Genomic DNA, 23,976 nt, shown 5'->3' on the forward strand with positions numbered 1-23,976 from the left:
TGCAAGGCTGTGAATAATTTACAAACTGGATATTTCCTATTTCAATAATTGAGTGTTATCTCTTCTGTATGATTTAGTGTCTAAATGAATTTGATTTGAAATAAATTGATTTAAATATCTATGTAAATTAGTCAAAAAACCTATTTAATTCTTTCCTCCACAAAGGTACATTTTTTAATTTAACCTGAAAAAATATTTTTTTAAATTCAGCTTCATTTTCCTAGAAGATCATTCTATATATAGAAATGCAATACTTTATTTAAAAATTTTCAGATTAATTTTATAGTTATATTAGAAACCAAATGATTTGTTTTGTTTACATAAGCCAATTGAAATAGTGCTGAAGTTATCTCTTGCACACTGATTATTGATGCACATTTGAAAGCTTTTGTTCTACATTACCTGCATTTTAGTCAGCAATTATTTTGTTTGACTTTAAAATATATTTATTTGTACATTTTTCTTTTTTGTATACATAATTTTTAAATAAAATGTGAATGCGTGTTTTTCAAAGAAATATTTCAGGCTGGGCGCAGTGGCTCACGCCTGTAATCCCAGCACTTTGGGAGGCTGAGATGGGTGGATCACGAGGTCAGAAGATCAAGACCATCCTGGCTAACATAGTGAAACCCCATCTCTACTAAAAATACACACACACACACACACACACACACACACACACACACACACAAAATTAGCCTGGCGTAATGGCGGACACCTGTAGTCCCAGTGAGTTGGGAGGCTGAGGCAGGAGGATGGCGTGAACCCGGGAGGCGGAGCTTGCAGTGAGCTGAGATTGTGCCACTGCACTCCAGCCTGGGCGATTGAGCGAGACTGTCTCCAAAAAAAAAAAAGAAATATTTCAAATATAGACAGGCATTTTGGGAAGAATCTAACCAGAATCTAGATCAGTATGAGAAAATTTAAATACTGCATTAGGCAGCTGATTATTTTTTTCCTTTAAGAATATTTTTGGTTAGGATTTCCAACTGATAAATCAGCAGTATACTATAGAGCTACAGATTGGAAACTCACCACTATCACCTCTCTGTTTTTTTCCAGAATTCCCCAAAGGGAGCATGGTCTTACAACAGAGCATGTAACAACTACTCATCAGGGAGCTAAAATCCCTCATCCAAGTTAAATCACAACTCACTGTTTTTGGATAGGATACTTAAGTTCCTCCAAATAGTCTACAGAGAAATGTGAACCCCTAAAAAGAGTTTGTGGTTCTTTCACAAAACAATTATTAAGGTTTTGTGATCCTTTGTCTCAGATCAAGGGTCAGCAAACTTCTTCTCTAAAGGACTAGAGAGTAAAAATTTTAGACTTTGTGGCCAAGAGGCAAATTTAAGGATATAATGAAGAGACATAGGCTGGGTGCGGTTGCTCACACCTGTATTACCAGCACTTTGGGAGGCCAAGGCAGGAAGATCACTTGAGGTTAGGAATTCAAGACCAACCTGGCCAACCAACATGGTGAAACCCTGACTCTACTAAAAATACAAAAATTAGCCGGGTGTGGTGCTGCATGCCTGTAACCCCAGCTACTCAGAAGGCTGCAGGAGAATTGCTTGCGCCCGGGAGGTGGAGGTTGCAGTGAGCCGAGATCATGCCACTGCACTGCAGCCTGGGCAACAGAGTGAGATTCCGTCTCAATTAAAAAAAAAAAAGGATATCATGTAGAGCCACATACAAGACAGAAAACAAACAGCCACAAATTTTTATTGACAAAAGTCAATACAGAATAATAATAATTGGGTAGAGTTTTTAAAAATATAGGCCTACTAGTCAGAAGAGTGAAATTGCAAGGGGAGGGATAATATTTTGCTTAGTTTGTGTTTATCGTTTGCATTTTCTGTCATCAAATCAATTGCAAATGTCCATCTCTGAAAATGATCCTTAGCTCACAGGTTGTGTAAAAATAGGTGGCAGGCTAGAATTAGCCCATAGGCCGTAATTTGCTGACCCCTGTGTTAGATAAGAAGTTACCTCTAAACAGAAACCACTGCTCTATTTATGTAATCCTTTTGAAGATAAAGCATTGAAAGAGAGATTGGTCAGTTTTAAGGGTTTAACTATAATTTTTGTTTATTAAATCTTGTTCTGGTGAAATAACAGAAGTCTTGCCACTCATTGTCATTTTTGTGGATGTCTGGTCTTTTGAGAATTTGTTGAGTCTTTAAGTAAAAATTTGGAACAAGCATTTTAGTGGAGGAAAAATGAGGTCTATAATGTATTCCCAAGGACACAGAATATTGTGTAGTTTTAAGTATTCTTATATATAATACAAAATGAATAAATGCCTTTTTAATACTAAAACTTTATATTCAACCGATCCCACTTTTTTTGTTTATACAGGAAAAGAAGTTAAAGGGCAAGCCTTTCTTCAAATGGCTAACATTTTTACAGTTGTGGGAACGATGATTTCTTTTTCCTTAATCATTTTAAAGGTTTTTAAATGAACATTGTTCATGCAGTTGTGTAGTTAACATGCAAGCCCACAGTCTGCTCACAACTGAATTTGTTGTTGTTGCTCTTTATTTTTCTAGGATTTCTGTCTCTGTAAGATACATTCATTCCCCAGTAATGAAACTTTGTATATACCATATGACAGCCTTGTTCCTAATATGAATTATACAGAGCATGCGATTAACCATCCTCTGGTATGAGACTTATATCTGTTATGATCTTCACTAAAGCGTCTGTCTGATGGTGTGATGTTTTAGGACTTGAATATTTGGTGTTTCTTGGTTCATTGTAATTTCATATTTTCACACAAGTTTGGTCTGTTTACCCTTTATTTTTGTGTCCTTTCTGTGTTCTCCCCACCTCTCTGCTTCACCTTTCTTTTAGCAAAGATGAGGATTTCTACCTTCAACATACATTGTTGGTCTTGTCTTCTGTTTTTGTTAGGAGGGACAGCAGTGTGATAAAAGAGGAAATCAAAGCCTTTCTTGCCAATCGGAGGATTTCCCAAGCAGTTGTTGCACAGGTAACAGGTAAGAGCTGAAGAGCCCTTTATTCTGGAATCATGTCTAGTCTCTGCCTTCTGGTGCAGATGTTGGAATAATGCTTGCATTTCTGCATTGCAGTGCAGATCTGTCAACTTAGGCATAATTATGTATGCCTGTGATTTAAAACCCATTGTCTCCAATAGCACCGAACTTCTCTAGTGATTTTTTTTGACTTGTGCTAGTAAACTTTATAGCATTTGTAATAAGCACAAAATTCCCTATTTTGTGGCTAAAAAAGGTTCCTATAGTTTGCTTTTGATTGTAACAGAGCGTATGACACATGCACATCCAACTGCTTTCTATACTATATATTTTTAAAAGCTTTGTAGTCCTCCAAGTATAATCCCTGATTATATATACAGTTAAAAAAATGATTCATGAGGGTAAAGAAAGTTGTTTTTTAAACCACTTTTGCATATGTAAAAGCATTCCTTGAAACATTACTGAGAAGAGTTACCATTGTCTTCTCTTTGTTCTTTATATCCCATCCCATTCTCCACCCCCACCCAAGCCCCATCCTTAGTATGTGGTGTATTTTGTCATTCTCTATTCAGATTGCATTTTTTAATGAAGTTCTTAAATTTGGGGGCAGATGTCTTTTGTTTGTTAATGTGTGAACTTCCTTTCTTAGATCTCAGTGATTTATAAGATCCTTAAAAAATTAACTGGGCCTTAGTCATTAGAAGAACCGGACACTCTTTCAAGTACATTTTGTAGTTGCAATGTTGTTATACTTTGTATATTGATAGATATAAAAATTAATTCTCCCCTCCTTTTATTAACATTCTACTAGCTGGCTATGTGAATTTGGGCTTTTTAACCTCTGTGCCTCCGTTTCTTCCTTCTACAATGAAATACTTGGATCTGATCTTCAACAATAACTTACGATTTTAAAATATTATTTCTGTTCTCCAGACCATGATACATATTGGAACTAATTTACCTAAAAGGTTGTTACTGGCCATTAATTTTGTTAAAAATGAAACTCCAGAGTTTAGAAGTCTTACATTTCATCCCAAGTATCTAAGGTCAGCCAATCTTTTATAGTGTGTGTGTGTGTTTAATATATTACACTAGTAATACATTTCTATAAACGACACTTTTGTTTATGGTAAAATACTTTAATTAAAGGTATCCTTCGGTGTAGAAGTCTTATACCAAAGGATAGTGTGTTAGTTTAGTTGTTGTAGTATTTAGGTGTTTTTCTATAGGATATTTAAAATATGTTGTTAACCTTTATCTTCAAGGACCAAGTTATGGTGCTTAATGCAATGTAAGGACAAGTCAAGCAGGTTTTAGTGAAACTCACTGATTTGGACTTTGAAAAGATGAAATGTTGTCCTTCAGTACTTATATTTCAGCCTCCATTACTAGAAGCAATAGTATCTTCCAGTTTGCCAGCCTAAAACTAAAAAGACAAAATTTTAGTGTTACAGAATAGCATTGCAATGTTGATTTTTTTTTTTTTTTCAGGTAGAAGCATTTCTTAGTGTATTGAATTCCCTGAATCTTGAATCATTTAGGACTTTTAAAATAGTAGCTTTGAAACCCATCCAACCTTAGTTAATACAAATCATAGTAACATACCTTTAAAAAGCATTTCTTGAACATATCTAAAGGCATTGGATAAACCATAATGGGTTAAACATGATGCATTAAATATAGTATTGCTTTTTTGGAAAGGGAAACTGAAAGATATGTTTTCCCATCTTGCTATTCAAAATATAGTACATGGAACAGCGTTTTTGGCATCACCTGGGAGCTTGTTAGAATTGTAGAAATACTGAATACTGCTCTAAATGTGCTGAAACATAATTTACATTTTAACCACAAGCCCAGGTGATTTCAGTTTGAGAAATGCTATTCTAGGAGACTGGTAAACTTTACTGACTTTAACTTCAGTGGATTGGCATTGTTTAACATTACCTCACTCAGTAATGGTCATCATGATGCCATCCCTGTTTTTATTTTTGTTTTTGTTTGTTTGTTTTTTTGTTTGTTTTTGGTTTTGTTTGAGACAGGGTCTTGCTCTGTTCCCGAGGCTGGAGTGCAGTGGTCGGTGATCATGGCTCACTGCAGCATCCACCTCCTAGGCTCCAGTGATCTTCCCATATCAGCCTCCTGAGTAGCTGGTACTACAGTTGTGCACCAACACACCTGGCTAATTTTTATTTTTCACTTTTTCTTTTTTTTGAGATGGAGTCTTGCTCTGTCGCCCAGGCTAGAGTGCAATGGTGTGATCTCAGCTCACTGCAACCTCCGCCTCCTAGGTTCAAGTGATTCTCCTGCCTCAGCCTCCCAAGTACTTGGGATTACAGGCGCCCACTACCATGCCTGGCTATTTTTTGTGTTTTTAGTGTAGGTAGGGTTTCACCATATTGGCCAGGCTGATGTTGAACTCCTGAACTTCAGGTGATCCACCCACTTCGGCCTACCAAAGTGCTGTGATTACAGACATGAGCCACCGTGCCCAGCCTATTTTTTACTTTCTGTAGAGATGAGGTTTCACCATGTTGCTCAGGCTGGTCTTGATCTCCTGGGATTACAGGTATGAGCCACCACACCCGACCATCATCTTCTGTTTTTGCAAGCAAGAACTGAAAATACAGTTACACATTTATTATCTATTGTACCACATGGACCTTTCTTTTGCTGCCATAACTATGGGATTTGGTGGTGTTACAAACTTATTTCCCCCTTTCAGCCTCACCCCAACTTGTTCTTCCTCCTCTTCATTTCTACTCCAAAAGCTTGGGTTCCTCTTCCCTTGATCAGATATCTTTTGATGATTCTCCATTGTCTAAAAAATGAAATTTCTTGTAATCTGACTCCAGTCTTCTCTTTTGTTGCCATCCTCTATTCAGTATGCCCCCAGCTGAATTTCACTATTTGCCATTCCCAGAATTCTGCTCAGTTGGATGCTTCCGAAGTTTTGTTTGTGCCAAAGATATCTTTCACCTCCTCATCCCAGCCTTATGAATTTCTGTTTATCAAGATTATCTCAGTTGTTACCCTCATTTTAACTTCTAGACCAATTTAGTCCTTGCAGACCTCTCTTTTTTTCTGAAATGAATTACACTTAGTTCATCACCCTGAGGTTTAGTACTCATTTTAGTTATGCATTTTAGAGCAGTGTTCTTCAAGAGTGACCTTTCCTTACACAAAGAGTCTAGCATTGTGCATGTACTCTGAACATTCCATGTTTATCTAGCCACCTTATAGTATAAGAGGAGAACTGGTGATGCTGACACAAGCTATACATGTGAAAATTTGTCCAGTGTGACTTTCTTCAGTGGTGTGCCCTCTCCAAAAATAATAATTCATTTGCTCGACAAATGCTGTGTGAATTTTTGCCGTTAAGGAACTTGCATTTTTCCTTTATCTACTTCAGTTGTTTATATCAGGCCTGGGGAATGAGGATGATTGATAACCATATTGGTTCGTTGTCCTATTGGTCAATTTACTGAACTCCTATGTTTTTTGTGTATTATTGTGTTAACATTTTTTTACCCAGACTGCCCAGCCATCAAGCTAAACTCAGGGGCAAGGCTTCTCATTGCAGAGAAGAGATCCAGCTAGAGAATAGTGAGGCGGTAGAACTGAATAAAGCCTTGTCCTCGTAATTGGTCCACTTAGGTTAGAGTGAACCTGAGTATGGAAGCCTTCTGGTCACCTAGAGCTCACTCCCTGCAGTACCTCATCAGTGTATATACATATTTTTTTGTCTTTAAACAAATTAGTCAAGTGTATCTTCAAAGAATATGTACCTAATGAAATCTACCTTAAGGTTTAGGATGTGGTTATCCTGAATCTTATAACAAGTTATCTTCAAAAGATTTAAGTTCAACTCTAATATGTGAAATAAGTCAACCTTGAGATAAAAATGAGAACGAGTGGTGCATAACAAAAGAAAATGCTAAATAAAAAGTGTAATGAGGTGCAAAATTATAACACATGTGCTTGTTCCAGAAACAAATACAGAAGTTTCTTTTTATAGATTCAGAGGATTTCTATAATAAGATAAACAAGAAGTTCATGGGTGGGGTCTGTATAAATAATATCCTACTGATAGGAAAAATGACAGTATAAACAGGATATAATAACAGTGCCTGCTGAATTCCCAGCATGTTATTTGTAGCTTCTTTCACAGTCGCAGCTGTTCCCACCAAGGGTGGATTTTTACCTCTGTAAGAGGTCAGCCAAGATTCTAAATTCTCACTAACAATGGTGGGTTGGTAAGCATAGTCTTTGCTTTAGTAATAAGCACATGTATTCTCTATTCACTTTCAGGGTAAAGTGTTTTCTTAGGCTGTTTAAGAATGCTTAAAAATAGTTTTTTTTAATGACCTTTGGGGAAAAAAATCAAGCATGCAGAATAAATGAGTAAATGGGCAGAGCCTGATGAGCGCTTATCAGCCAAAGAAATATACTAATTTGATGCATCTCCTCTGAAGAAATAAATACACAGAAGAAGAAAAAAACAGCGCCTCAGAATTTTAAGAAATTTACCATAATTTTATTTTCTTAAAATGTAGTATAATGAAGAAGTAACAGAATCTCAATGTTCTGGTCTTTCTGCCATAAAATAGCCTTGTGACCCAGAGTCTCATTTTCCTTATTTATAAGATAAAGGACTTTGACTAAATAGTTTCTTTCTTAGGTCCATTTGAACTGGCTGCTCTAACGAAATACCATGAACTGGGTGGCTTATAAGCAACTGAAATTTATTTCTCACATTTCTGGAGGCTGGGAAGTCCAGAATCAAGCCAGATTCAGTGTCTGGTGAGAGCCTGCTTTCTGACTTACAGACCATGCCATCTCATTGTGTTCTCACATAGTGGCAGGGGGAAAGGGTCTCTCTTGGGCCTCTTTTATTGGGGGACTAATTCTGGTTCATAAGGATTCAACTCATATGACCTAATCACCTCCCAAAGATCCCACCTCCTAAAATCTTGGAAGTAACAATTTCAACAAGTAGGAATTTTAGAGGGACATAAACATTCAACCATAGCAGCTTCTATATATCTTTTCTAGCTGTCAAATTTTATTGTTTTTAAGTTGTAAATGCATTTTATCAGATGTGCATCTTACCTGTACCTAGTGATTCCCATTCCCAAAACATAAGAATTTGTGTAAGACAAGTTCTGAACTGGTTTTACAAATGTTCCAGCTGTACTCAGATCAATTCCTTTTTAACTTATCTCTAAAATATGGGATAAAACCACTGCATATTCTATTTAATTATAGCAAAAAAATTTTTACAAAGGTAAAGAATTAAGTTCCCTAATCAGAGAACTTAAGATCAGACATTAAAAATCAACTAAAGTTTCAGTATATTAAAAACAACAACCACCACCACTTCATTTTCTACAGTAGTTTTAGGTTCACAGCTGCCTTCCATACATCCCCCTGACCCACTATCACCATCCAGCACCAGAGTGGTACCTTTGTTAATGCCAGTGAACCTACATTACACGTCATTGTCACCCAAAGTTCATAGTTTATATTGGTTTTGCACATTCTGTGGTTTTTGGACAAATGTTTAATGACATGTATCCACCATTGTAGTATCACACAGAGTTGTTCCACTGCCCAAAACATTCTCTGTGCTTTTGCCTGTTCGTCCCCTCCTCCCCTCAACTCCTGGCAACCTTTTTATTGTTTCCCTAGTTTCGCCTTCCAGAATGTCATATAGTTGGAGTCATACAGTGTGGAGCTTCAGATTGGCTTCTTTCACATAGTAATACACATTTCACGTTCCTCCCTGTCTCTTCATGGTTTAATAGCTCATGTCCTTTTAGCACTGAATAATATTCCATTGTCTGGATGTACCACAGTTTCTCTATTCACCTACTGGATGGCATCTTGGTTGCTTCCAAGGTTTGGCAATTATGAATAAAGCTGCTATAAACAAGTGGAATTTCTATCTATATTAGTAAAGCAATGCTGGTAGACTATAAGTCACAGACTGTGGAATTGTCCTATTATAATACAACCAGAAATAATTATCTTGCTCATTTAACAAGATTTTATGAATTTCTGCCTAATGGATTTTACCAGTTTTATGTGGATCTCCAATTTGAAGGCTTATCACCTATCTACAGAATGGGTGGGCTTCTACATGAAAGATGTAATTCTCTCTCCAAATGGAAGAGGTTTAGAATTTTTCTTTTTGTTAGCAGGAACCTTCTTTTCAAATCTTCTCTGAATGTACTTCATTCACTCACGTTATAATTGTTTTCGCAGAGTGCATGTTGGGATTTTCTTTTGTTTTGCAGCCTTGGGGGAATAGGAACAGATGTTATTCCATGGTTCAAAAAATTCTTACTTTTTAATCTCATTTCCTTCTGTCTTCTTTAATTTTTTGGAAAACTATTTTCTTATAAACATAACACATGAAGTTACTTTTTTTTCCCTCATAGGAAAAAACCAGCCTTTTCTACATCTAAATGCCCATATTTTCTCACTTTGTTGACAGCTAAGTGAGGAACTGGAGTGAAAATAATTTTGGAGGATATTTTTTGTTGTTTGAAAATCAGTTCTGTACAGTTATTGAAATTCATTGTCCTGCCAGGGCTTCGATCATCTCAGATACAATGCATAGGAGTATACATTTTTGGTGTAAATACTAGGAAGACTCATTGTCAGGTATAAAATGGCATCTCTTTCACCTGTATATAAAGGAGAAACTGTATTTTTAAAAACACTACCCTACCACAGGCCCTGACAATGACTTATAAAGGTTAGGCACAGATGTGGTTTTTCCCTCATTCAGTAATTACCATTTTTGTTTCTCTCCAGTTCTTGTTTCCTAAGATTATGGGGAAAAGCCTGTACTTAGATACAATGTTCCTTTGATTGTTGTGTGAAATATTTCTTGCCTAATGTAATTTAAAAATTGTTATATTAAATATGTTAATTGTTAAATATACAGGAATAAATGACAAAAAGAGGAAGTGATACCCAAGTAAGAAAGTCAGAAGGTATCTGTGCGTGATAAAATAGCAAAACCTTAGATTCAGCTGTAGTCTGTCAGTCTTAAACGGTGGCTCAAGCCTGTAATCCCAGCACTTTGGGAGGCTGAGACGGGCGGATCACGAGGTCAGGAGATCGACACCATCCTGGCTAACACGGTGAAACCCCGTCTTTACTAAAAAATACAAAAAACTAGCTGGGCGAAGTGGCGGGCGCCTGTAGTCCCAGCTACTCGGGAGGCTGAGGCAGGAGAATAGCGTGAACCCGGGAGGCGGAGTTTGCAGTGAGCTGAGATCCGGCCACTGCACTCCAGCCTGGGCGACAGAGCGAGACTCCGTCTCAAAAAAAAAAAAAAAGAAGTTTTACTCAGAGTGAGACCTTAAATCAAGGTGCTGCAAATAGTTTTGTCGGGAAGATGTAATACTATATTTAGTGTTACTAAATCTACTTAAGTAAGGAACTGACGCTTGCACTAACTAAACTACAGCTGAGAGCCTTGATACCTGAGAGGCCTATAAAATTTTGAAGCAGTGTTTCAAATTATTTTGGCTTAGAAGAAAAGTTTCTAATATCAGAATGTGTCAACTTCAGCTAAATTTGACTATATCATTTGATTCTCACAAAATAAACTTGGAGATATGCAGGGGAAATTGTTTTTTCTTTGTTTTTATCACCTTTAAGATAAAATTTACCAAAGAGTATAGGTTTCTGAGTTGTACCAAACTTATACAGTAGTATAATCATTACCAAATTCAAGATATGAGTATTTCAGTATTCCAAGAAGTTGTCTCATGCATCTTTGCAGTCAAATACTGTTATCCCACCCCCAGTCCCTGGCAACCATTCATCTGTATTCCTTCACTATTGATTTGACTTTTCTAGAATTTCATGTCAGTGGAATCATAAAAAACATACCTTTTATGTCTCCAGCTTCTTTCATTTAGCATGATGCTTTTAAGATTCGTGAGTGTTCTTACATGTTTCAGTCATTATGCCTTTTGAATGCTGAATACTAATCCATTGAATGGATATAACAAAATTAGTTTACCCATTAGTCAGTAGATGGACATTTGGATTGTTTCCAGGGCCTGACTATTTTGAAATAAGCTGCTATGAACATTTTGTGTACAAGTTTTTGTGTTGGATTATGTTTTTATTTTCTATGGGTAAATACCCAGGAGTGGGATTGTGGGGTTGTTGGTAAATATACATTTAACTTTTTGAGAAACTGCCAAACTGTTTTCCGGTGTGGCTCCACCATTTTGTCTTCCCACCAGCAAAGAATGAGGTCTTACTGCTCTGCATTCTCTTCAGTGCTTGGTGTTTGTGCTTCTCTGTGAGTTTAGTCATTCTAGTGCAGTTATAATGATATCTCACTCTAGTTTTATTTCGCATTTTTCTAATGACTATGTTGAGCATCTTTTTATATGATCATTTGTTATTCATGTATCTTCTTGGGTGAGATGTCTGTCAAATCTTTTGTCTATTATTTTTTGCCTTATTTATTATTATCTTTTGCCTTATTTATTATAAGAGCTCTTTGTATATTCTGGGTACAAGTCCTTAAATATACAGATATACATATTTTCTAGTCTAAGGCTTGCGTTTTCATTTTCTTAATATCTTTCAAAGAGCAAATGTTTTAAATTTTTATGAAGTTATGTTTATCCTTTTTTTTCTTTTGTGGGATCTTGCTTTTTGTGTTCTAAGAAAATTTGCTTAAACAGGGCCGGGCGCCGTGTCTCACGCCTATAATCCCAGCACTTTGGGAGGCTGAGGCGGGCGAATCACAGGAGGTCAGGAGTTTGAGACCAGCCTAACCAACATGGTGAAACCCCGTCTCTACTAAAAATACAAAATTAACCAGGCGTGGTGGTGCTTGCCTATAATCCCAGCTACTCGGGAGGCTGAGGCAGGAGAATTGCTTGAACCAGGGAGGCGGAGGCTACGGTGAGCTGCGCCATTGCACTCTAGCCTCGGCAACAAGAGTGAAACTCTGTCTCAGGAAAAAAAAAAAAAAAAAAGGAAAATTTGCTTAAACAAAGTCTCAAAGATTTCCTCATGTTTTCCTTTGTAAGTTTTATAATTTTAGCTCTTACATTAGGTCTGTGGACCATTTAAAGTTAATTTTTGTATTGAGATAAGGCTTGAGGCATTTTTTATTTTCTTATGGAGATCCAGTTGTTGGAACATCATTTTTTGAAAAGTCTAGTCTTTCCCCATTTGATTACTTTGTTATCTTTGTGGAAACTTAGTTGGACATCCATGCAAGGTCTGTTTCTGGGCTTTGTATTCTGTTCTGTCAATCTTTATTTGTATACCAATACAAACTGTAGATTATTATAAGTCTTGAAAGCAGAAAGTGTAATTCTCCCAATGTTGTTTCTCCTTTTCAAGATCACTATTGACTTTATAGGTCTTTTGTATTTTTATATACATTTTAAAACTAGCTTTCAGTTTCTACAAAAAGCACATCTGTAGTGAGATTGGGATTATGTTGAATATATAGCTCAATCTGACATTAGGAATTTCATCTTAATCATATCAAGTCTCAATCTATGAACACAGTTTGATACTTCTCCACTTGTTTAGGTCTTTTTTATTTTCTCTTAACTATTTTAGTGGTTTTCAGTGTACACGTCTTGTACACATTAAATTCCTCTCTAAATATTTTATATTTTTGTTGCTATTATATTGGTATTATTTTTAATTTCGGTGCCCACTTCCTTGTTTCTTGTATCATAGATCAATTGTTTTTATTATATTGACCCGTGAACTTGCTTAACTCATTTATTTGTTCGAGTAGCTTTAAAAGATTTTTTTTGTTTAGGATTTTCTATACAATAATGTTATCTGTGAATAGAGATAATTTTACTTCTTCCTTTTCAATATGTCTTTCTTCTTTCTTTGTTCTTTTTCCCCTTTATTGAACTAGGACTTACAGGTCAATCTTGAATAGAGTGACAAAAGCAGACATCCTTACCTTGTTCCCAATCTTAGGGAGAAAACATTCAGTCTTTCACTGTTAAGTATGATCTTAGCTGTAAGGTTTTCATAGTTGCCCTTTACCAAGATTCCTTTCAAGGAAAGTTCTATTTATGTTGTATTTTATCAAATGCTTTTCCTGAATCTTTTGAGATGACCATATGGTTTTTCTTGCTTAGTCTTGTTAATATGGTAAATCACATCGACTTATATTCTGGGAAAAGCCCCATTCAGTTATATTATCCATTTTACATTATTTCATTTAATTTGGTGATATTAAGAATTGTCACATCTGTGTTCATGAGGGACATTATTCTGGGTTTATGTTTTACTTCCTATGTTCTTTCTATTCTTTTTTTTTTTTTTTTTTTTTTTTTTTGAGACGATGTCTTACTCTGTCTCCCAGGGAGTGGCGCAATCTCGGCTCACTGCAACTTCTGCCCCGGGTTCAAGCAGTTCTCCTGTCTCAGCCTCTGGAGGGGATTATAGGTGTCTGCAACCACGCCTGGCTAATTTTTGTATTTTTAGTAGAGGCAGGGATTCAACATGTTGGCCAGGCTGGTCTCGAGTTCCTGACCGCAAGTGATCTGCCCACCTCGGCCTCCCAAAGTGCTGGGATTACAGGCGTGAGCCACTGTGCCCGGCCACTTTCTAGTCTTACAATGTCCTTATATAGTTTTGTTATCATAATAACATTGGCCTCATGAGATAAGTTGGGAAGTGGTCCTTTCTCTTGTATTTTCCAGAAGCATTTGTGTAGAATTGGTATTATTTCTTTCTTAAATGTCTTTGCAAATGTGCCTTTTTTTTATTATAGTGAATATCTTACACTGGTCATAATTTACTAACTGGATCTTAGGGCTTGTGCCCTGTACTCAAGTCAGCAGAATAGAATATAGAACAGTAGAGATTATTGGGTCCTTAATATTTGAAAGATTGCCAGCACTTTTCTACATGATTTTACTGATGGCAGGAATATTTTTCTCTTGCCAGTTGCCTAAAATAACAGATTTACTAACCACAAACCAAATTAAATTAGCTTTGAATAAGCAGTGGCCCTTCCCTTATGTCCTTGTGATGCCTGAGTAAAGAACATAGTTTTTACTTGCTATGCTATGAGATTTTGCTCCCTATAGTAGTTTTAAAAATATTGAGTGGCCTGTCACTAGATCTCCCAAACAGATCCATGAACACCATCTTGCTTTTGAACATGTTGATTTTAAAGTACAAGTCCTAATATTGCCCCAAGCTTATCATTGTTCTTGATGAGAAATGTAGTCCAGGATTCTTAGAAACTTTCTTAATGTGATCTTTCATTTAATGTTCTGAGTCATTTTAAGAACTAGAATATGCTATTTTCTTAAAAGTGCTTTTTTCTCCCTTGACAGTTTTAAACATACTGTCTTTTGCTTCCAAGCCCTTCCATTGCTGAACAGTTTTTGCAGGACATTTTATTACCAGTTTGTCTTGATTTTTCTAGGAGATAAAAAAGAGTCTTTGAAATGCTTGAGTGCTGTGTGTTAAAATAATTACTATCATGCATAAGAAATAATAATAAGAAATCTCTTAAGCCATTGTTTAGCCACATTGTTTTTAGTCTTCAGCTTTATCATTAAGCTGAATCCCCATCAGTATCTAGCCGTCCAAGTGACTTATAGATGGCCAGTGGTTCTGCTTTTTACTAGCCTGCACCCTCTTAGCTAACCCTCTTTTTTTGGGGGGGGGTTTTATTTTTAGCTATAACTTGTTTAACACTATCAGGTGTTAGATGTCATGCTAACTGTTTTATATACTTGAGAAGCAGGTGTTAACTTCCTCAGTTACAAATGAGAAAACCCAGGCTTAAGGGGATTGACTCATTTGCCAACAGTCATGCAGTTAATTGCTGTTTGTTTTGCCACACAGCCACTGTTCTTTACATAGCAATTTGGTATACAGAGAAAATGTACTGCCATGGTCAAGGGCACTTTGTTGATGGACTGCCTGGCTTCAAAAATCTGATTTCCATCCCTTGTAACTTTGGCCAAATTACTTAAGCCTCAGTTTCTCCTCTTCTAGAAAATAGAAAGAATAACAACAGTACCTACCTAAACGGATTCTTGAGTGGATTAAATGAGTTAGTTTTGGTAAAGTTTCAAATGGCATATAGTAAATGCCATAGAAGTTTTTCTGTTATTATCATTAACCATTATAATTGCTTAATTTTCAGCAGGCAATCATTTTTCATTCATGTCTCTCCAGTGAGACTTTCCTAAAGCTAAGTTTCCTGAGACTAAATATGTTAACCATAATTTTTATAGCTTTGGGCCACTTGATAATGAACTTTTGAACAATAAATTTACTTTTTATATTACAAAATATACTCATGTGGTTCAAACTTCAGAAGTACCCTTAGAAGAGTATACAATGCTGGCTGGGTGAGGTGGCTTACTCCTGTAATCCCAACACTCTGGGAATCCAAGGGAGGGGGGATCACGAGGTCAGGAGTCCAAGACCAGTCTGGTCAACATAGTGAAACCCCATCTCTACTAAAAATGCAAAAAATTAGCTGGGTGTAGTGGTATGTGCCTGTACTCCCAGCTACTCAGGAGACTGAGGCAGAAGAACCGCATGAACCTGGGAGGTGGAGGTTGCAGCGAGCCCAGATCCTGCCGTTGCACTCCAGCCCAGGCAACAGTGTGAGACTACGTCTCAAAAAAAAAAAAAAAGAAGAGTATGCAATGCTAAATCTCCTTTCTCCTTTGTTCCTCAGCCATATCCCCTTCCCGGATGAGACTAATGTTAACAGTTTCTTCAGAAATTTTATTCATTTATTAGCAAATAAGTATATCCATTGTCCTTTTGTGCCAAATGAACACCTAGGTTTTTTTTAACTTGGAAATTGTTCCATGTCGGTATATAAGAGTATTATCAGTATTTTCGGAAAGAACATAGTATACCATCTTCTAGATGCATAAATTTCAACTATTAATAGTTAGCAATTAAGTAACTATTTTAAACTATTTTTTGCCTTTATTCCACACAAAATAGACACTACTTATGTAACAAATTAAATAAGGTATATTTTGATAAAGATTTAGATAAGATTTCAATTTGATGATGTATTATTCTTTAAGATATACATACTTTTGTATGAGTAGGATTTTTTAAAGTTTTGACTGTGTAATTTAGGAATTTATCCTATAGAAATATTTGCTTGGCCGGGCGCGGTGGCTCAAGCCTGTAATCCCAGCACTTTGGGAGGCCGAGACGGGCGGATCACGAGGTCAGGAGATCGAGACCATCCTGGCTAACACGGTGAAACCCCGTCTCTACTAAAAAAATACAAAAACCTAGCCGGGCGCGGTGGCGGGCGCCTGTAGTCCCAACTACTCGGGAGGCTGAGGCAGGAGAATGGTGTGAACCCGGGAGGCGGAGCTTGCAGTGAGCTGAGATCTGGCCACTGCACTCCAGCCTGGGTGGCAGAGCGAGACTCCGTCTCAAAAAAAAAAAAAAAAAAAGAAATATTTGCTTATGTCTAGAATGATGACAGTAGAAGAATATTTATTGCAGCATATCGTATGATAACAAAATGCTATAAATAACCTACATGTCCACTAGTAGAGGCTAGCTAGGTAAATTATAGTACATCTATACTATGGAGTACTATTTGCCCATAAAAGAATAAAGCAGCTCTGTATGTCTCCAGTGGAATGAAGAAGGGGATAGGTTGTAAGGTATGGATGGAAGATGACTTATTTTTGTTCCTTTTGGATTTTGTACTCCATGTATAAGTTCTGTATTTAAAAAAAATTCCAGCACCAATTTTAAAAACAAATATTATGTCACAGACTCAACAATAATCTCTACTGGCCAAATTCAACCCCAGGGTTACCAGTTTGTTCATTGTGCTCTCTGATACCTATGAGAATCATAACAGGATTTTGTTGTTTTTGTCAACATGAATCTAAAGTTTATCTTTAAGAAAAAACTACATAAGAATAACTTAGAGATTGTTTAAAAAGAACAGGGGAAGGCCAGGCATAGTGGCTCACACCTGAAATCCCAGTACTTTGGGAGACCAAGGTGAATGGATTACTTGAGGTCAGGATTCAGGACTAGCCTGGCCAACATGATGAAACCTGTCTCTACTAAAAGTACAAAAGTTAGCCAGGTGTGGTGGTGCATGCCTATAATCCCAGTTATTCGGGAGACTGAGGAAGGAGAATCATTTGAATCCAGGAGGTGGAGGCTGCAGTTAGCCAAGATTGCACTACTGCACTCCAGCCTGGGCGACAGAGTCAGACTCCGTCACAAAAAAAGAAAAAAAGGGGGGGGGAGTTGTGGGGGGAAGAGTTGGCCACATTTGCCCTACCAGATATTAAAATACGCTACATAAAGTTAGAGTAAGTAAAACAGAGTCATTTTATTGTCAGATAAATATATCAGTTGTACAGGATAGAGTTCATTAATAGATCCTTGGAGATGAGCAAATTTAGCTTAAATAAAGGAAGCCCTTAAAATCTGTAAGGAAATAATGTTTTTCCATTGATTGTTTGAAAATGAAAAAATAAATATAGATACCAACATTATACTGGAAGCAAAAATCAGTTTTCATACAGAATAAAGAACTAAACGAATATACTTTTTAAAGCTGGAGAAAAGATTCTACACTACTGTTAAAAGAAAATAATGAATATTTTTATTATTTTGGGATAGGAAAGGCTTTCCTAAGCAATACATAAGACCCAAAAAATAAAATTGTATGGGTTTAACTGCATAAAAATTTTAAGCATATATCCAGTAAAAGATACTGTAAAGATTCACATTGACAGATATTTGTAGCATTATAGAGCAAAAGATTGGTATCTATGATGGTATCTCAAAAGAGCTCTTACAGGTTATTGTGAAAAACGACAAGTAACCTAATGAAAAATTTGTAAAGAGTAGCAGTGTGTAACTTACGCAAGACAAAATATAAATGGCCAATAAACATGAAAAGATGTAAAGCATCATCTTAGAATATTAAATAAGAACAATTTAATTGCAAGAGATCGGGGGGATTTTTGCCCATTAAATCAGCAAACTTTAGAAGATTGAGGGATATCAGTGGTCCACTTCTGTCCATCAAAACCCAGCAAAGACAATAAAACAAAAATAGAAGAAAAACTAGTGAAGCAGTAGCTAGAACCTTAAAACACAGACCAAGTCAAATAAGAATTCTGGATCAAAACAGAGGAAAATGGTGGGAAATCTTGCATAGATACAGTCTAACATAGAAACCCATACCCATCAGCTGTAATTCCTAATCCCCCAGTCCTCCAAGCCCTGGTATGCACTAATTTACTTTCTGTCTCTGTAGATACAGCTACAGACAAACTTCCGGACATTTCATAAGATTGAATCATACACTACTTAAACTTTTGTGTTGGTCTTCCTTTTACTTAGCATAATGTTTTTAAGATGCACACATGTTATAGCATGCATCAGTAGTTCATTCCTTTCCATAACGGAATAATATATCGTTATATGCATATACTGTATTTTATTTATTCATCAGTTGGTGGACATGTGGATTGTTTCATTGGCTATTGTCGGTAATAATGCTGCTATGAACATTTGTAGATAAGTTTTCGAGTGGACAGATTCTCTGGGAAATGTGCCTAGGAATAGAACTGCTGGGTCACATGGTAATTCTGTGTTTAATGTTTTGAAGAACTGCCAAAACTCTTTTCCGTTTTATAAAACCACCACCAATATATGACATTTCCAATTTCTTCACATACTCACCAACACTTTATGATAGCTATCCTAGTGGATATGAAGTGGTATGTCTCTCATTGTAGTTTTGATTTGCTGTAGTTTTGATTTAGTGAGTAATGCACTTTTCACATGCATCTTGGTCATTTAGGTATGTTTTTTGGAAAAATGTCTAGCCAAATCCTTTGTCCTTTTTAAAAATTGGGTTATTTGGCTGGGTGCGGTGGCTCACGCCTGTAATCCCAGCACTTTGGGAGGCCAAGGCGGGTGAATCACTAGGTCAGGAGATCGAGATCATCCTGGCTAACACGGTGAAACCCCGTCTCTACTAAAAAAAAAATACAAAACATTAACCGGGCATGGTGGCACACGCCTGTAGTCCCAGCTACTCGGAAGGCTAAGGCAGGAGAATGGCATGAACCCGGGAGGCAAAGATTGCAGTGAGCTGAGATTGTGCCACTGTACCCCAGCCTGGGTGACAGAGTGAGACTCTGTCTCAAAAAAAAAAAAAAAAAAAAATTGGATTATTCATCTTTTTATACTCTTTATATTGAAGTGTTAAGAGTTCTTTATATAGGTTTATATAATATATTGAAGTGTTGAGTTCTTTATATAAGTTCATCTATAAATTGAGTTCTTTAAGTTCATATAAAAGTTCATGTATAAGTTGAATTCTTTATATAAGTTCACGTATACACACACATATACGTGAACTTATATCTGGCAAGTCGCTTATCAGATGTATCCCTTAGCAGATATGGTGTTGGCACATATTTTCTCCCATGTTTTTGGGTTGTCTTTTCACATTCTTGGCCAACATGATGAAACCCGTCTCTACTAAAAATACGAAAATTAGCTGGGTGTGGTGGCGCATGTCTGTAATCCCAGCTGTTTGGTAGGCTGAGGAAGGAGAATCATTTGAACCCAGCAGGTGGACGCTGGGTTGTCTTTTCACATTCTTGATAGTGTTCTTTAAAGCACACAAGTTTTTAGTTTTGATGAAGTATATATTGTTTTGTTGTTTTGTTTTTGCTTTTAGTATCATAGCTAAGAAAACATTGCCTATTCCCAAATCATGCAGATTTGCATTTGTGTTTTCTTCTAAGAGTTTTATACTTTTAGCTCTTACGTTTACATCTTTGATCCACTTTGAGTTACTTTTTATATATGATGTGAGGAAGGGATGTGAACATTCTATTAATGTGGATATCCACTTGTGCCATGTATTTTATTCTTTTTGATGCTATTGTAAGTAGAACTGTTTTCTGAATTTTATTTTTGGATTGTTTATTGTTAATGGATAGAAATAAGGTTTATTTTGTATATTGATCTTATATTCTGCAACCACGCTGAACTCATTCGTTAGTTCTAATAGGGGTGTGTGTGTTTTGTTTGTGTATTCCTTTGGATTTTTTACATGCAAAATTATGTATCTGCAAGTAGAGGTAGTTCTACTTTTTCCTTTCCAATCTGGATGCCTTTTCTTTCTTTATCTTGCCTTCTAGCTAGAACCTCTAATACAATGTATAACAGAAGTGGCAAGAGCAAACATCCTTGTCTTATTCCTGATCTTAGGGAAAGTGTTCAGTCTTTCCGCATTACGTATGATGTCAGCTGTTGTTTGTTCATAGATACATATCAGGGTAGGGAAGTTTGCTTCTATTCTTAGTTTTTTATATCATGAAAGGTTGGATTTCGTCATGTTTTTCTGTGTCTATTAAAATAGTTATGTGGATTTTGTCATTTATTTATGTGACTGTATTACATTGATTTTCGTTTGTTGAGTAAACGTTGCTATCCTGGGATAAATCCCACCTGGTCATAGTTTATAATCCTTTATATTTATATGTGTTGTTGGATTCAGTTTCCTAGCATTTTGTTGAGGATTTTTACATCTGCATACGTAAGGGACATTAATCTGTAGTTTTTTTTGAGACTGGGTCTCACTCTGTCGCCCAAGCTACAATGCAGTGGCACCATCAGGGCTCACTACAGCCTTGACCTCCTGGGCTCAAGTGATCCTTCCACCTCAGCCTCACAAGTAGCTGGGGAGTACAGGTGTGTGCCATCATGCCTTGCTAATTTTAAAATTTTATTTTGCAGAGATGGGGTCTTCCTGTGTTGCCCAGGCTGGTCTTGAACTCCTGGCCTCAAGTGATCCTCCCTCCTTGGCCTCCTAAAGTGTTGGGATTACAGGTGTCAGCCACCATGCCCAGCCTGTCTGTAGTTTTCCTGTGGTGTCTTTGTCTGATTTTGATATTAGGATAATACTGCCTCATGGAATTGAGTCAGAAGTGTTTTTTTCCTTTTTTATTTTTATAGAAGTGTTTGTGAAGAGTTGTTAATAGGTGTATGTGCGTTAATTATTTTTTATATGTGTGGTAGAATTTACCAGTAAAGCATTCTGGCTTTTCTTTGCGGGAAGATGTTTGACTATGAATTCAGTATCTTTATTTGCTATATAGCTCTATTCAGATTTTCTGGGCCTTGAGTCAGCTTTAGTAGTTTTTTCCTACAATTATGTTCGTTTCATCTAGATTATGTAATTTGTTGGCATATAGTTGTTTATATAATCCTTGTTGATCTATGTATTTGTTCTGCCTATTATTGAAAATGGTATATTGATATCTCCAACTATTATTGTTGAATTATCTCTTTCTGTCTTCAGTTCTGTCAGTTTTTGCTCTATGCATTTTAGGGCTCTGTTGTTTGGTATATATACATTTATAGTTATATCTTCCTCGTTAATTGAGCCTTTTATTATGTCTTTTTTTTTCTAGTAACAAGTTTTATCTTAAGGTCTGTTTTGTCTTACATTAATATTTAACTGTCACTCAAGTTCTCATTTGGTTATTTTTATATGATGTATCTTTTTCCATTCTTTTACTTTCAACCTAATTATGTCTTTGAATCTGAAATGTCTCTCTTATAGACAGCATACAGTTGGATTGGGTTTCTGCCAATCTCTGTCTTCTTATTGGAGTTTTTAATCTATTTAAATTTAATTTAATTATGATAAGGAAGGATTTATATCTGCCATTTTGCAATTTGTTTTCTATATGTGTTTCATCTTTTTGTTCCTCTGTTTGATTACTTTCTCTTTTGTGTTAAAAATATTGTTTTCTCATGTACAATTTGAAATCCCTTGTTATTTCTTTTGCTATATTTTTAGAGTTATTTTCTCAGTCATTGCCCTGGAGATTACCATTAACATCTTAATTTATGACAACTTAATTAATACCAACTTAATTTTAATAGTATACAAAAACTTTTCTCCTATAATAGGTTCATTTTGTCTTATAAATTACATTTATATATTGTGTGTCCATCAACTTAGATTATAATTATTGCATTATATAGTTTCCTTATATAAATAAAGCAGGAAAAGGAGTTATAGACACAAAATATTTAGTTATACTCTCATTTATATTTACCTACTTAGTTACCTTTACCATCACTCTATTTCTTCAGGTGTATTTGAGTTACTGCTTAATGTCCTTTCCTTTCAGCCTGAAGACCTCCCTTTAGTATTTCTTACAGGGCACATCTGCTGAGAGCATATTTTCTGTAATTTTCCTCATCTGAAAATGTCTTAATGTCTCCTTCCCATGGTTTCTGATGAGAAATTAGCTGTTTATCATATTGAGCATTGCGTGTATGTAATGAGTCACTTCTCTCTTGTCACTTCCAGATTTTTCTCTTGGTCTTTGGTTTTCAATAATTTATGATGTGTCTAGGTATGGATTTCTTTGAGTTAACCCTACTTGAATATCATTGAGCTTTTTAGATGTGTGCATCAATGTTTTTCATCAAATTTGGGAAGTTTTGGTCACTATTTTTTCAAAATATTCCTCACTTTTGTCTCTCTGTTTCTTCTGGGATTCCCAGTATGTGTATGTTAGTAAGCCTAATGGTATCCCATAGGTTTTTGAGCCTTTGTTCCATTTTCTTCATTCTTTTTTTCTTTCTGTTCCTTATAATAGATCATATCCATTGACCTGTCTTCAAGTTTGCTGATTATTTCTTCTTTCAGTTCATATCTACCGTTGAGTCCTTTTAGATAATTTTTCGTTTCATTTTTTATACTTTTCAATGCCAAGATTTCTATTTGGTTCTTGTAATTTTTGTCTGTTTATTGATATTCTGTGTTTGGTAAGGCATTTTTCTCATACTTTCCTTAGTTCCTGAGACATGTTTCTTTTGATTCTTTTAGTCTTTAAAATGGTTAATTTAAATCTTTGTCTATTAAGTTCACTGTCTGGATTTCTTCTAGGACACTTCTTATTGACTGCATCTACTGTGTATGAGCCATACTTTCTTGTTTCTTTGCATGTCTCGTAAGTTTTGTTTTAAAACCTGGAAATTCTAAGTAATGTGGAAACTGGAAATCAGATTCCTTCCTCCCTTGGATTTATTATTACCGTTGTTGGTGATGTTTGTTTAATGAATTTCCTGATTTAACATTATAAAGTTATTATTCTTTGTGGTATGTAGCTGTTGAACTCTCTTCCTTGTCAGCTTAATGGTCAGATAATTACTAGGTAAAGAATTCCTTAAATCTCTAGAAACAATAAGTCTCCCAGCTTTTGTCAAGGGTCTCTCTCTGTGTACTGGGCACACCTTTAATGCTCAGGCAGACAGCTTATAATTCTGCCTAACCCTTCACTTTCTCTTTGTACTAGGTCTCAAGGTCAGCCAGAGGTGAGAGCTTCGAGTCTTCATGGGTCTTTCCTGTACATCTTAATAGCCCTATACATGTGCACAGCCCTACTCAAGTTGAGGACCTTCTAGATTCCTAGGAATATGTCATAGCTTTTTGAAGACTCTCATGGACATCTCATACCTCCAGTTCTCTGTTGAAATATTTTGGTCAGCTTCTTGTTCACATCAGTTGTTGTCATTGCCTCAGGCAGCTGCAGTGTTAACTTACTGGCACTGATTGTTTTCGACAAATTACCTCACATCTGTCTTTCCTCCTCAGAGAGAAGCTGTTCATACTGAGTGAGATCTTGAGTCAGGTCAAATAAAGCAACCCTTGCAAATAAAGGATTTCCAGGTAATTGCCAGACAGGTCAAATAATGACAGTTCTCTTAGAAGGGTGTTTTGAGGAACTTCAAACCTGTCCTTTCCCCTCCAGTGGCTACTAGGCCACACCTGGTTTTCACTGTGATTGCAGTAATGTTGGTTTTTAAGTCTACTATAATGATAGTATCACAGGCATGGGAGGAGGCCAAGTTAAAATGTCACATGTTGTTCTTA

The 23,976-nt window shown here is 36.2% G+C and overlaps 1 protein-coding gene across 49 annotated transcripts in view; it reads left to right on the plus strand.

Moving 5' to 3' along the window:
- The window catches only part of HMBOX1 (homeobox containing 1), a 164,431-nt gene that overhangs the window by 87,276 nt on the left and 53,179 nt on the right, over positions 1 to 23,976 (plus strand). For all 49 annotated transcript variants that reach the window (XR_012417171.1, XR_012417177.1, XR_012417173.1 and 46 more), the window contains one exon: positions 2,917 to 3,002. Coding sequence is in view for 38 of the 49 variants with exons in the window: in XM_005562957.5 (XP_005563014.1) it covers positions 2,917 to 3,002 (86 nt within the window). In the remaining 11 variants the exon portion in view is untranslated. The remainder of the gene's footprint in view (positions 1 to 2,916; positions 3,003 to 23,976) is intronic.

This window comes from Macaca fascicularis, chromosome 8 (assembly GCF_037993035.2).
Source record: "Macaca fascicularis isolate 582-1 chromosome 8, T2T-MFA8v1.1".
NCBI lineage: Eukaryota > Metazoa > Chordata > Mammalia > Primates > Cercopithecidae > Macaca > Macaca fascicularis.